Source organism: Mercurialis annua, linkage group LG8 (assembly GCF_937616625.2).
Source record: "Mercurialis annua linkage group LG8, ddMerAnnu1.2, whole genome shotgun sequence".
In the NCBI taxonomy this organism is placed as follows: Eukaryota; Viridiplantae; Streptophyta; class Magnoliopsida; order Malpighiales; family Euphorbiaceae; genus Mercurialis; species Mercurialis annua.
The window spans coordinates 4,414,192-4,428,271 of record NC_065577.1 but is presented as its reverse complement, the minus strand read 5'-3'; the positions used below and the strand labels follow the sequence as shown (position 1 = coordinate 4,428,271).

Genomic DNA, 14,080 nt, shown 5'->3' with positions numbered 1-14,080 from the left:
TTTTTAGGATTTTTTTGATAAAATTTATAAATATATATTTTATTAAAATGTTACATAATATTTTAATTAAATTTATTGTTATTTTATAAAAATAAATAATCAATTAATTTTGATAATTTTCGGATGAGACTGGATAAAAAATAAGTTAAAGAGTCAAAATTAATCTTTTGACCAGGTTGACTAATGAATTTTTTTACAAATGGGTGTAATCATATAATATATTTAAATATGAGTGGTGTTATAGTGGATTTACAAAAATCAAGGAGTGGGTTAGTGTATTTCATTAAAATATAAGGGGGTTAAGTACTTTACCCAATTTAAAAACTAAAGAATTTTTCCAATTTATATAAAAAAAAGTAATTATTTTAATTGATTACTTTAGAAATGTTTTATGTTGGTATAATTAAGCCCTAATTACTTAAAAACCACCCATCTTGTAATTTTTTTTCATTTATACCATGACCTAGGAAAATTTTCAATTGTACCCTATTTTTGATTTTTATGTTTTATCTCTACCCTAATGAGTTAAATTGACCTATTTTTTTCAAAGAAGTTTAAATTAGTCCTTTATTTTTAACCTATATTCTAATAAAACGTTAATATTAATCATTTATGTATCTTATTTTTAATATTTTCATTCTTAAATTAATTAAATTATCAAATTTTTAAAGTTTGGGGTACAAATGAAACATAAAAATCGAAAATATGGTATAATTGAAAATTTTCCTAAGTCATGGTATAAATGAAAAAAAGATACAAAGTGGGTGGTTTTTAAGTTATTAGGCCTATAATTAATGGTGTACATTACGTATTTCGGTTCAGTTGTAAAAAAAATCACAACCGAGTGAATTTTGAAGAAAAAAACATAACCAAATGGAAAAAGGATCATTCATGTTCTTATGGTTTTGGGTCTAGATCAAATAAGCCCTCAACGTTCCGGAAGGTTCATCTATGCCCCCAACGTTTGTAAAAATGAACAATCAGACCCCTTGGTTTAATGCCGTTTCATTGCTCCTAAGACTCCGTTAGTGTGATCCTACGTGACAAAGATAAAAAGATCATTTATGTCCCTAAGATTTGGGTCCGGATCAAATGATCCCTCAACGTTTGAAAAAGGTTCACTTATGCTCCTAACGTTTGAAAAGTTTCACTTATGCCCCCAACGTTTGAAAAAATAAACAGTTAGGCCCCAATTTAACACTATATCATGGCTTTCAAAACTCCATTAGTGTGATCCTACGTGGCTAATTTTTAGTGTTTTCCATTAATCGAACTATAGGCGACCGGCGTTGAACAATTAATCAGTAAGCTATCATTAAAGACAATTAAACATACTTAATAATGAAACATAACTTTAAAAAAAAAACAGTTTGTTCATCTTTTTCATGTGTTTTGATTCGACAGTTACATTCCTCCAAAAATTAGCATCTAACAATTATATAAACAATTAACTGAAAAGAATAAATATTGTATTATATTCCTTTTCATTTGACATTCCATCTCATGCACTACCACCTTCTACCTCATTAAAATATTTTTTTCTCCATCTCTAGCATGGCAAGTTTCATCAAAAAAGATATCGGTTAATGAAGAAATTTTTTCATTCTATTGTTGGAAAAAGACAGTCTATCGGTTTAGCTCGATCTTGTAATAAAATGACTTTACAACGACAGACTATTATTAACGAGAGAAAGATCGTTATCGTGGAGTAAAATTTGACGGTAAAAATTAGCCACATAGGATCACTCTAACGGAGTCTGGGGAGCAATGAGGCGGTGTTAAACTGGGGGCCTAACTGTTCATTTTTCAAACGTTAGGGGCATAAGTGAACCTTTTCAAACGTTAGGTGCATAAGTGAACCTTTTTCAAACGTTAAGGGCTCATTTGATCTCAGACCCAAACCTTAGGGGCATAAATGATCCTTTTATCTCTATCACGTAAGATCACACTAACGGAGTTTTAGGAGCAATGAAACGGCGTTAAACCGAGGGGTCTGATTGTTCATTTTTTACAAACGTTGGGGGCATGTGTGAACCTTTCCAAACGTTGATGGCTTACTTGATCCAGACCCCAAATCTTAGGGGCAAGATGGTATCGTGCCCCTAAGATTTGGGGTCTGGATCAACCGAGGGGTCTGATTGTTCATTTTTATTTTACTGTGCTATCTTATCTCTTTATAAAAATATTTTTCATATTTCCATAAATATTATTTTATCTTTTTTATTAATAAAAATACCATTTTTCTCTTTTTCTTCATTTTCTTCATCCACATTCTAATTTTATTTTATGTCTTCCTCTATTAATATCCACCAACACCATCAATCTTCACCTTAAAATTCACACCACCAACATTAGCCCACTGCCGTCAGCAACCGCCGTCGCCCGCCCGCCGCTGCCGCCGTCGCAAACCTGTCGCTGCCGCTGTCTTAAACCCACCACCTTCACCATCATTAACCTTCACCCGCGTTGCCTTTGTCTTAGGTTCGCTGCTCTGCCGCTTTTTAGATCCTCCGCGCTGCCTCTGCTGCCGATCTTCCACGGGACTTCCGCGGCTTGCCATTTATTCATGTCGCTGCCGCTTGTTAGCCTCCACAGCATCGCCGTTTGCCATATCTGAAATATTAATATGAAATTTCAGATCTGATATTTTCATATCTGAATTTGTTTTTTTTTGAATTGTTTACAATCTTTATTATATACGGATTATATAAAAATTAAAAAAATTATATGCGGATAATATACAGATTATATGCGTATTATATATCAAGCAAATACAAAAACTGGAAAATTTATAATTTTATATAAAAATCATATTTTTGTAAATAGTTTTAAAAAAATTCTATTTTTGTAATTATTTTTTATATTTCTGTTAAAAAAATGCATGTAGTACCTTTGTAAATATTTTCATTTTTTCCGATATTTGTATAAAAACCTCTAATATAAAAAGCATCTTAAAAATTGAAAGTTATATTTTTAATTTCACTCCAATGCAGTCTTTATAATTAGGGTTAATGTTATAAAAATTCACCAACTTTACACGTTTTCTCATTTTAATCACGTAGTTTAAATTTTTTCATTTTCATGCACGAACTATCACTTTTTCTCAAATTCATACACGGTGCTGAGGTGTCACGACTGTATTGGTGTAATTCGCTGAGGTGGAGGTCATTTTACACCAATGAATGAGTGTCACCTCAGCATTGTGCATGAATTTTAAAAAAGTGGTAATTCGTGCATGAAAATGAGAAAAATTAAACTGTGTGATTAAAATGAAAAAACGTGTAAAGTTCGTGATTTTTTTGACATTAACCATTAAAATTAATTTTTTTATTTTTTTAATAATTATTAATATAAATAGTATTAGTATTAATTTAATAGATTTTCTAACATTACTTTTTAAATTTATTTTACTTTTATAAATAATAATATAAATAACTTTTTTATTTTTAACTTATTTATTTATTCAATTTTTGTATTAAAAACAACAATATTATATTTTAAAAAGAGTTAATTCATAAAAAATCACGACTTTTACAAAAAAATTTATTTTAATCACGACCTTTAAAAGTTGGCATTTTAAAAGACAATCAAATTATAAATTATGACAAACGTGGAAGGTTTTAGAATAATTTGCTGAAAAGATATTACAACTTGGCTAACTTAATTTATCTTGTCTTATTAAGTCGATAACAAAAAATGATTTGCTTGGAATTGGAGGTTTCAGAAGAAAAAAAAACAAAGAAATAATTAGTTGGGGTAACATTTTTTTTCCGCTTCGGCTGTCATCAAAGGTTTATTTTTACCGATGGCGGTAGCTATTTTTTATTGCTTTATAATAAAATAAATAAATCCTTTTCATCTTTTTTGTTTTTGTTGTTAAATCTATCAACGAGACGCATCAATTTCACTATATATATATATATATATATATATATATATATAAATCCAGAATCGGAGATAGATCAAGACCTTTTAAAATTGAAGATGAAATCGTTTAATGGTTATATTAGTTTTTTTTGATATTTTTATAATAATGATTGTCTTTCTTTACGTAAGTTTTATTATCCTTTCTATATGAAAGATTTGTTTTTTTTATGAAGGATTGATGAGTTTTTTTATAAAAATTGGATCTTATTGTCATAGAGCAATTATGTAATCTTATTTTTATTTTATAAGACGATATGTGAATAAAGGTTTTACATTTTGTTTCATGTCAGATAATTAGAAACGGTTATACGCTTTCTAAATTTTTACACTTATAATTGTTTGATATTAATGGAAGATCATTTAAATTTTAAAAAAATTAGCTGGGGTAACAATTTTTTTTTAAATAAAAGCTCATAGAGTAACAATTTTGATAAATATCATGGGTCATTTGTTTTTGATTTGATCATATATGGCAGCATATTGCATTTATTTTAGACCTTTAGTTGCAATTTTCTTTCTATATTCATTTTGAAAAATTATCATTAATATACATCTTGTTTTAGAAGGTGACCAACCTATTTATATTTATGAGAGATTTTTAGATACACTCAGTTTACCACGTCATCTGTGAACGAATCTATCATATTATGATTAATGACAATATTGTAAATTTGTTTATTATTTTTTACATTTTTAAATAGTAATATAATGTGATGGGTTTAGTTTATAAATAATGTGATGGACTAAGTCTAACTAAGAATTTTTTCATATATAGCAACATATTATAATCGTTTGATTTTAGCTAAAATTTCGTAATTTCATACCCATTTTGAAAATGGTTATTGCTTTAATTTACATTTATTTGGAAACTAATACCCATTCGAAAATGGTTATTGCTTTAATTTACACTTATTTGTGAAAGGTGATTAAATTATAGCAAGCCCATCATGATAATTTAGAGAGTAAAAATTAGTCAACATAGTAAATATAGAAAGAAAGTGGCATAAATATGGAGCATTCCTCTGAAAAATAAATGGAACCGACCGGTTCAATCGGCTCACTCCATTTTTTGAGCTGTTGGTTTTAACGGTTCAGACTGGTCCAATTAAGACCAGATTTTCGGTTCTTAGAGGTTATTTAAACCGAACAGATGGTCGTTTCTTGATTAAACCGGCCAGAATGGTCTGATTTTTAAATCACTGTTGTAGTTCTCAAAAATCTCATTACAAAATATTATTTAAATAATTTATTAAATGGAGTCTAATTTTACTTATATCCCGATATTACATTAAATGCTTCGCACTTCATCAAAAATCTCATCTTAAACCTAATAATAAAAGACGATAAGAAAAAGAAAAAAAATAGTTAAACATAAGCAAGAATTCTCAATTAGAATAAAACATCTAAAAAATATATTCTCCATTAGAATGAAATATATGAAAAGATTTTAAATAGTAAACATAAGATCTGAACCAATCTCAAATTAGACTATATTAAAAGGAATAAAGTCTAGTTGAAACAGTTTCGACGTAACCCGAGCACGGCGCATGAACATGTCTAGAATGTTCATGAACTGAACTTTTTATGTTTTTTTAAGCCTAAAGCTGGTCTAAACCCGGTTTGAGTTTCATATTTCCTACCAAAACTCTACCCTTATCCCTCATATATGCGAAATCGAGCCATATTTTTTCGGAGTACATAAAAAATTGTATAAAAATAAAATTTCCGACCTGTCTAAAAAATAATAGCTTTTTTTTGATTTCGTACTCGGACCAGATTAGTGGTGAAAAATCAACGCCCAAGCGAGACCTTAGAAAACGAGCCTTGTTCTGATATCGAAAGTCCATGAACAATGACTGAGCCGAGGGTCAAATTGCAATATGTAATATATAAAAGTAGACAATTTTAAAAATTAAAGGGACTTAAATTGAAAAAATAAAAAAAATTGATACTAATTTTAATAATTTTAAAATTTTAAAGTGGTCATGATATTTTTATGCCTCCCTCTATCTCCGCCGTTGTCCATGAACTTGGTATTGAAGTGAACTATTTGCTTTTCTAGCCGAGCGGAGCCGAGTCGAATAAGCTTTCCAACAGCTTGACTATTGGAGCCCCAAAATCCAGTGTCTTGTCCTTATTGGTCACTTTACTTCAACAAATCAAAACACAAAACCATGCACAATTCATTGCTCATCTGCCAGAAAGACAAGGACTCTTCTCATTACTCATTACTCACTACTATTTCTTGCGTGTGAAGCTACACCAAACCCTACTCAAAATCCCCCACCATGATCCCTGATTCCACCCGCCACCGCCCCCACTACCCTCCACTCTCCCGCCACCGCATCCCCCACCGCCCCACAAACCGTAAATTCATAGTAAAACTCATCTCAACTCACCACACTCGGTCTCACAGTAACCATCCAGTCGACTCAATTGTTTCCCAATGTACCCCTAAACCGTTCCAAACCAGCACCAGACCGCCGTCCACCGGTTCACTAGCGGCCAAGCTTTCATACGGACACCAAATTGACGCCGTTAAAGCTTTTATTTTTCTGTGGGAAAAGAGGTTGTTAGGTGATCATTTGTTTAACCCTATTGCTGAGTTTGCTATTAATGATGAAACCAATGATAAAATTAGGGTTTTGTTTCAATTGTATTGTAGAAGCCTATTAGAAGGTGAAATTTTGGGGAAATTAGAGCGGAGAGTTAATGAATTGTCTGTTGATGTTGAAAAAATTTGTAAGAAACCTAAGGGATTGGGAGTTTTTGATGAGCTTAAAGGTGAGAAGGAGAGATTAGTGGGGGAAGTGGATGGGATTGTTAAGAGAATTGAGGAGTTTAAATTTGGGGTTAAGTGTGTGTTGGATTACTTGGAAAAGAAGGATGCTGAGGGAGGAGATATGGAGTTGAGGGTTTTGTTGGGGTTTAGAAATGGGAAGAGTTATAATTGGAGTAAGTTGCATTGTTTGTTGTTGAGAGAATGTAGAAGGGTTGAAGATGGCTTGCCGATGTACGGCTTTCGGAGGGAGATTTTGCGGCAAATACATTCGCAGCAGGTATATGTTTGGTTTTTGGGGTTATATTGTTGTGCTATTGTTTGTCTAATGATTGTTTATGTATAATTATTAGGGTAGGTGCTATATGTATTCTAGTTGCCTTTATTAATTGTTCCCTGGAGCTTTTTTTAGTTTGATTTTACGACTCTAGGATGGGAATGCTGTATTTACTAGTGGCAATTGAATTTAGTTAATGGACAAAGTGAAGGTTTACCCTTTTTGAAGGGACTAGAGTGCCTTGGCCTTGTTGCATTCAGTTTGCTGGAACTACATTTTAGTTAATCAGTATTCTTTATACCAGCTTTAAGGTTGGTGCTTATTGTCTAATCTATCTAAATGCCTATATTGTATGTTTTCCTAGGCAACCAAGTGTTGCTTCTGTTGATTTTAGTCATTTTTTCCTTTTCTCACAGGTAATAGTCTTGATTGGAGAGACAGGTTCTGGGAAGAGTACACAATTGGTACAGTATCTTGCTGATTCAGGGGTTGCTGCCAGTGGCTCTATTTTGTGCACTCAGCCTCGTAAAATTTCTGCTCTTTCCTTGGCGAAGAGGGTTGGTGAGGATACTAGTGGATGTTATGACGATAATTCAGTTGTCTGTTTTCCAAATTATTCGTCTCGCCAGTTGCTTCATTCTAAGGTAATATACATGACTGATCACTGTCTAATGCGTCATCTCATGAGAGATAAGACTTTGTCTGGAGTTTCATGTATTATTGTGGATGAAGCTCATGATAGAAGCTTGAATACTGATCTCCTTTTGGCCTTGATTAAACATTTGCTTATTGATAGGCATGATCTAAGGCTTGTTATAATGTCTGCAACAGTTGATGCAACCAAAATATCAGAATACTTTTTTGGCTGCGGAACCTTTCATGTGATGGGGAGAAATTTTCCTGTTGATATCAAATATGTTCCTGGTGCTTCTGAAGGGTCTTCTGTTCACTTATTTGGTGTTAATAATATTGCTCCATATGTTTCTGACGCTGTAAAGAGGGCAACAGAGATTCATCAAGAAGACAAAGAAGGGGCTGTTCTTGCCTTTTTGACTTCCCAGCTGGAGGTAGAATGGGCTTGTGAAAAGTTTCACTCTCCCTCTGCAATTGTATTGCCTTTACATGGAAAGCTTTCCCAGGAAGAGCAATCTCGCGTTTTCCAGAATTATCCAGGGAAGAGAAAAGTTATTTTTGCTACAAATTTAGCTGAAACATCTTTGACAATTCCTGGGGTCAAGTTTGTGATTGATTCTGGAATGGTTAAGGAAAGGAAGTTTGAACCTTCTTCTGGCATGACCATTTTCAGAGTTTCGAAGATTAGCCAGAGTTCTGCTAAACAAAGAGCTGGTCGTGCTGGTAGAACGGAACCTGGCAAGTGCTATCGACTTTACTCAAAATCTGATTATCAGTCTATGGCTCTCCATCAGCAACCTGGGATTTATAAAGTCCACCTTGGTATTGCAGTGTTAAGGATCCTTGCTTTGGGTATTAAGAACGTGCTAGACTTTGATTTCATAGATGCTCCTAGTGAAACGGCCGTTGACATGGCCATCAAGAACCTCAAGCAGTTGGGTGCTGTTACCTGCAAAAATAATTTTTTTGAATTGACTTCTGTTGGGCACGACTTAGTTAAGTTGGATATTGAACCCCGACTGGGGAAGATAATTCTTGATAGCTTCCATTGTGGTTTGCGTAAAGAGGGAGTTGTTCTTGCTGCTGTTATGGCTAATGCAAGCAGCATATTTTGCAGAGTTGGTACCGATGATGACAAACTGAAGTCAGATTGCCTTAAAGTGCAATTTTGCCATCAGGATGGAGATCTTTTCACATTGCTTACTGTTTACAGGGAATGGGAAGATATCTCTCTAGAGGATAGAAATAAGTGGTGTTGGAATAATAGCATAAATGCAAAAACTATGCGTAAATGCAACCAGACAGTGCAAGAGTTGGAGAACTGTTTACGTACTGAACTTAATAAATCTATTTCGTCTTACTGGGTTTGGAAGCCTCATGCTGTCACAGGTCATGACAGAAGTTTGAAGAAGATTATACTTTCTTCTCTAATAGATAATGTTGCCATGTATTCTGGATATGATGGTCTCGGTTATCAAGTGGCTTTGAGTGGAGAATATGCTCAACTTCATCCTTCATGTTCATTGCAAGCATATAGTGGAAAGCCAAACTGGGTTGTGTTTTCTGAGCTCTTGTCTGCATCAAGTCAATATTTGGTCTGCGTTACTGCCGTAGACTTCGATAGTTTGTCTGCTTGTAATCCTCCTTCATTTGACATCTCAAAAATGCAAAGTAGAAAATTGCAATTGAGGGTGATCAAAGGATTTAGCAGCACTGCTTTGAAAAGGTTCTGTGGGAAGGCAAATCATAACTTACGTTCTGTTCTATCTCGCATACGGAGACAGTTCACGGATAAGCCGATAGATATTGAAATTAGTTGGGATAAGTATGAGGTTCTATTATATGCATCTTTACAAGACATGGAGAAGGTTTATGGCCTTGTTAATGATGCATTAGAATATGAAATGAAGTGGTTGAATAATGAATGCCTGGAGAAGCGCTTGTGTAACAGCGGACGAGCTGGGGCTGCGCTTTTTGGAGCTGGTGCAGAAATCAGGCATCTTGAATTAGAAAACAGATGCTTGAGTGTAGATGTGTTTCTTTCAGATAGAAGTCCTGCAGATGACAAGGAGATTTTGACATTCTTGGAGAAATCAGTTTCTGGGGTATGCTGGTTTCATAGATTTGCAGGCAGCAAACTGGATACTGGCCATGTGGTGAAGTGGGGCAGGGTGACATTTCTTACCCCTGAAGCTACTAGAAAAGCCTTAGAGTTCAATGGATTTGATTTATCAGGTTCTTTGCTTAAGCTGTCCCCTGCGAGCACTGGAGGAGGTAGTCATAAATTATTATCATTTCTTGATTTAAGAGCCAAAATCACGTGGCCACGGAGGTATAGCAAAGGGTGTGCAATAGTCACATGCGAAAGGAATGAAGCACAGTTTGTTGTTCGAGATTGCTTCGATCTGCCGATTGGAGGCAGGCTTTGTGAGCTTAGCACTAAGGGGATGAATTGCATTGTCATCGAAGGACTGGATAGAGAAACTTCTGAATCTGAAATTCATGACGCTCTTCAAATGTCTACAGGCAGGAGAATTTTGAAAGTTTTTTTGAAACGAGGAGATGCTGTGAATAATAATCCTTCAATCAGTGCTTGCGAGGATGCAATTCTCAAGGAAATTGCCCCCTTCATGCCTAACCAGGCTCCCTTGAGCAATTATTGTCATGTTCAGGTCCATTCCCCTAATCCGAAGGATGTTTTTATGAAGGCTTGGATCACCTTTGATGGAAGACTACATTTAGAGGCTGCAAAAGCTTTGCAACATATCCAAGGAAAGGTCATTGCTGGATGTTTTTCATGGCAGAAAATGCAATGTGAGCAGAAGTTCCACAGCTTTGTATCATGTCCTGCTCCTGTGCGTGCACTCATTGAGAGGCAACTTAACTCTTTGCTGAAAAGGTTCAATCTTCGGCCTGGTAATTTTTTTTTATCAATGAGCCTTTCCTTGTCTGTGTTTTCTTTGTATTTCATTTATTTATATAACATGTTAAGTTGTTCTTTTTCTTTCCACGCAAGTTGCATGCTGATGCAAAACTTATCATTTTCATTTTAGTTCTTTTTCCTTCAGTCTAGTAACAATCGGTTTTTGTATTAGAAGTTAGACAGAAACTAGCTACGGAGATTTAGAGGAAGAATACGAAAATGGAGAAAAAAAATAATGTTATCTGTTCAAATTGCAATTTTTTTTATCTCTGCAGTTTCTGTTATGCTACGTTTCTGTTTTTGTTCGATTTCTTGATTAAACTGTGTCAGCCAGCTGACCTTACACATTGCTGTTTGCTTTTATTTGCCTCTCAATTAATCTGTTTCTGTCGAGTCATCATTAGTCGCTTGGTCATTTTTGCCTGACTAGGTATACTTGCATTTTCTGATTGATTCTTTCATCTAGTTGAAAGATCTTAAACTTTAGAGTTTATTTCTAGAAGCTCTAGGGTTATTTTATCAGTAAGGCGAAGCATGTGAATGGAAAACACTAGTTGTTGTGGAAGTTGAAGAACAACATTTGTTTTTTTTAAAGATTTTAAGCCTTGTTAACATATAGAACATTTTAGTCATATACTCTGGAAGATTGAGAATAGTGAATGTCTTTTGGGATTCAAGCCAAGGACGGCAAACATTTATGAACTCAGCAAATATGTTGATGGCATTGTTATGAGTAAATTAATCCAGACAGCACTACTTTTTTTGTTTCTAATTTTACGATAGATGATGAGTACTTTACGTAGTCCCGGCTTTTGTTTTCTTATATCCATTTTGTGTTAATACAAATTTAGGATGTGGACTTAATCTGAAAACTGCGAATCTTTTTAAAAAATTGTGCTGTTAAACTATTATTATGAAACAGCACTGATAGGATTGACTTAGTAGGTGTGGAGTGCAGTGAAGAATGGAAAAATGGTTCTTACAGGGTGAAAATATCCGCAAATGCAACAAAGATAGTAGCAGAGTTGAGGAAACCACTGGAGCAGCTAATGAACGGAAAGACGGTAGATCATGGTAGCCTCACCCCAGCAGTTGTGCAGCTTCTCTTCTCCGCAGATGGCAGATCTATTATGAGTTCGCTGCAACAGGAAACGAGAACTTACATTCTCTTTGATAGGCACAACCTCAATGTTAGAATCTACGGTCCTGAGAATAAAATTGCTCTTGCCGAGCAAAAGTTGATACGGTCCCTTCTATCACTGCATGATAAGAAGCAAATGCATATTCCTCTTCGAGGTGGAGTTATGCCGCACAATCTTATGAAGAAAGTGGTTGAGAAGTTTGGACCCGACTTACACGTGCTCAAAGAAATGTTTCCCGATTCTGCATTTACTCTCAATACAAGGCGCCATGTCATCTCTCTTACCGGCAAAGAGGATTTGAGGCTGAGAGTGGAGGATATAGTTCACGACTTCGCACGGTCTCTTAGCATCAATGAATCTGAGAAAAAACCCGAGTTTGAAGCTACTAGCTGCCCAATTTGCTTGTGTGAGGTTGAGGAATGTTACCAGCTTGAGGCTTGCGCACATAAATTCTGTCAGTCGTGCTTAGTTGAGCAGTTAGAGTCTGCAATGAGAGGACGTGATGGTTTTCCTATACGTTGTACTTACAAAGGTTGCGGGATGCACATTTTGCTGGCGGATTTGAAGTCCTTATTACCGGGTGACAAGCTAGACGACCTTTTTAGAGCTTCTGTTTGGGCATTTGTAGCATCGAGCGGTGGGAAGTACAGATTCTGCCCTTCTCCCGATTGTCCATCAGTTTACCGAGTGATCGATACTGGGACACTTGGAGGTCTATTTAGATGTGGGGCATGCTATGCTGAGACATGTACGAGGTGTCACTTGGAGTACCACCCGTACGTTTCATGTGAACAATACAAAATGTTCAAGGACGATCCGGATTTGTCGTTGAAGGACTGGCGTAAGGGAAAAGATCATGTTAAGAGCTGTCCGGTATGCAGGTACGTAATCGAGAAGATCGATGGCTGCAACCACATCGAGTGTAAATGCGGCAAACACGTCTGTTGGGTCTGCTTGGAATTCTTTAGCAGTAGCGAAGACTGTTATGGGCATTTGAGAGAGATACATAAAGCAATACAGTAACCTATTGTACATAGTTATTACTATAATATCTACCTATATTACAATTAATAGTCCTAGTATAATATGCGATTTAGGACCTTTTTCATGCTATTCTGTTAGGCTCATGTTTGTTTTCTGCTCGATAATGGCTTGAGTTTTAACCGCATGTAAATGTGGTTCAGTTTTATCTTGGATGTTGATTGATCATGCTAATATCAACTAGATTTTCTCTCTGTTCTGTAGTGGTGTGCATTGGCTGGTTTGACTGAACCGCTCCAGAATTTATAAATGTTTTTAGAACATTTGGATATTGAACTGATCAAAATTATTCTAAAATTGAATTTGGTCGAATCAAGATATGTTAAATTTGTATTATTAGATAATTATATAAATTTAGATTAAGAAAGCACAAGTTACCAATGAATTATAGTTCAAACAATAAGCATTAAACAATAATTTGTTAGATCGTGGGTTCAATTTTTCTAATTATTAAAAAAGTATATATATATATATTGATTATGGATTTATATTTATATTTTTATTATTATTAATTATTGTCATTGGAAATTAAATCAATAATTTATGGTTTAATAATGCAAAAATCCAATATAAAATATCTAAAATTTTGTTTTTTTTTTCTCTTTCTATGTCAACTATTTTACATTTTAAACAAATACAAAAAATTCAAATGGTTGTCACATTAAAAAACGCTCAACTCACTCAAATTTTACAATTAGACTGTAATTAAAATAAAATCCACACTAATGAAATTAAAACTTTGGTTAGAATTAATAAAAGTCAAAAATATTTAATATTTTTTAGATGATTATAACGTTATAAATTAAAGTTGAAGTATTAATTACGTACCTTGTGCATGATATCTTCTGTAAACTGAGCATCATGTGCAGTCACTTTGGAAACGTGTTCTACAAGCAATGCATCTTTTTGAAGTTTGCTATTTTCTGAAGTTTTTGTGCAATCACTGCTGAAATATGTTCGGCCATTGTTGCTGCTTTTTCCTACTACATTTGCTACTGTTTCAACCTCCTGTATCATCATTATATCTGTCTGTTTTAAACTTATCCAATTTTTTCAAGAACTAAAATCAGACAGTTCTTGCAAATTTGATTCATTAATCTTAGAACTTTTTAACCTTTTGTTCTTAAACAAGCTTTTTCTACTTTAATTTTAGGCAACTTTGTTGGACTCAACACAAACAGAGGAAAAATTAAAAGGAAAGTTAGAGGCGTGTATATCACTGTCCTAAAAGATAATTCGCCAAATATAGCGTATTCTCGAGATACAACAAATTCATCTGACCCATTTCGCCAAGTGTCTTCATATAAATCATCCACGTGTACAACTATAATCAAACTTATTTTAACTCTTGTTTACAT

The 14,080-nt window shown here is 34.2% G+C and overlaps 1 protein-coding gene across 1 annotated transcript; it reads left to right on the top strand.

Moving 5' to 3' along the window:
• The first annotated feature begins 6,104 nt into the window (after window positions 1-6,104).
• LOC130014493 (ATP-dependent RNA helicase DEAH11, chloroplastic-like) lies at window positions 6,105-12,983 on the top strand. The gene is made up of 3 exons (XM_050354100.2): window positions 6,105-6,986; window positions 7,400-10,532; window positions 11,485-12,983. Exons 1-3 carry the CDS (start codon window positions 6,216-6,218, stop codon window positions 12,702-12,704), a joined length of 5,124 nt encoding a protein of 1,707 aa, XP_050210057.1. The 5' UTR covers window positions 6,105-6,215; the 3' UTR covers window positions 12,705-12,983.
• The last annotated feature ends 1,097 nt before the right edge of the window (window positions 12,984-14,080 follow it).

Bases quoted from the DNA above. Each gene is read 5' to 3' on its own strand.
- LOC130014493 (XM_050354100.2), top strand. From the start codon at position 6,216: ATGATCCCTGATTCCACCCGCCACCGCCCCCACTACCCTCCACTCTCC. The intron at 6,987-7,399 runs GTATATGTTTGG...CTTTTCTCACAG, and splicing joins GGCAAATACATTCGCAGCAG to GTAATAGTCTTGATTGGAGA. The intron at 10,533-11,484 runs GTAATTTTTTTT...TTGACTTAGTAG, and splicing joins AAGGTTCAATCTTCGGCCTG to GTGTGGAGTGCAGTGAAGAA.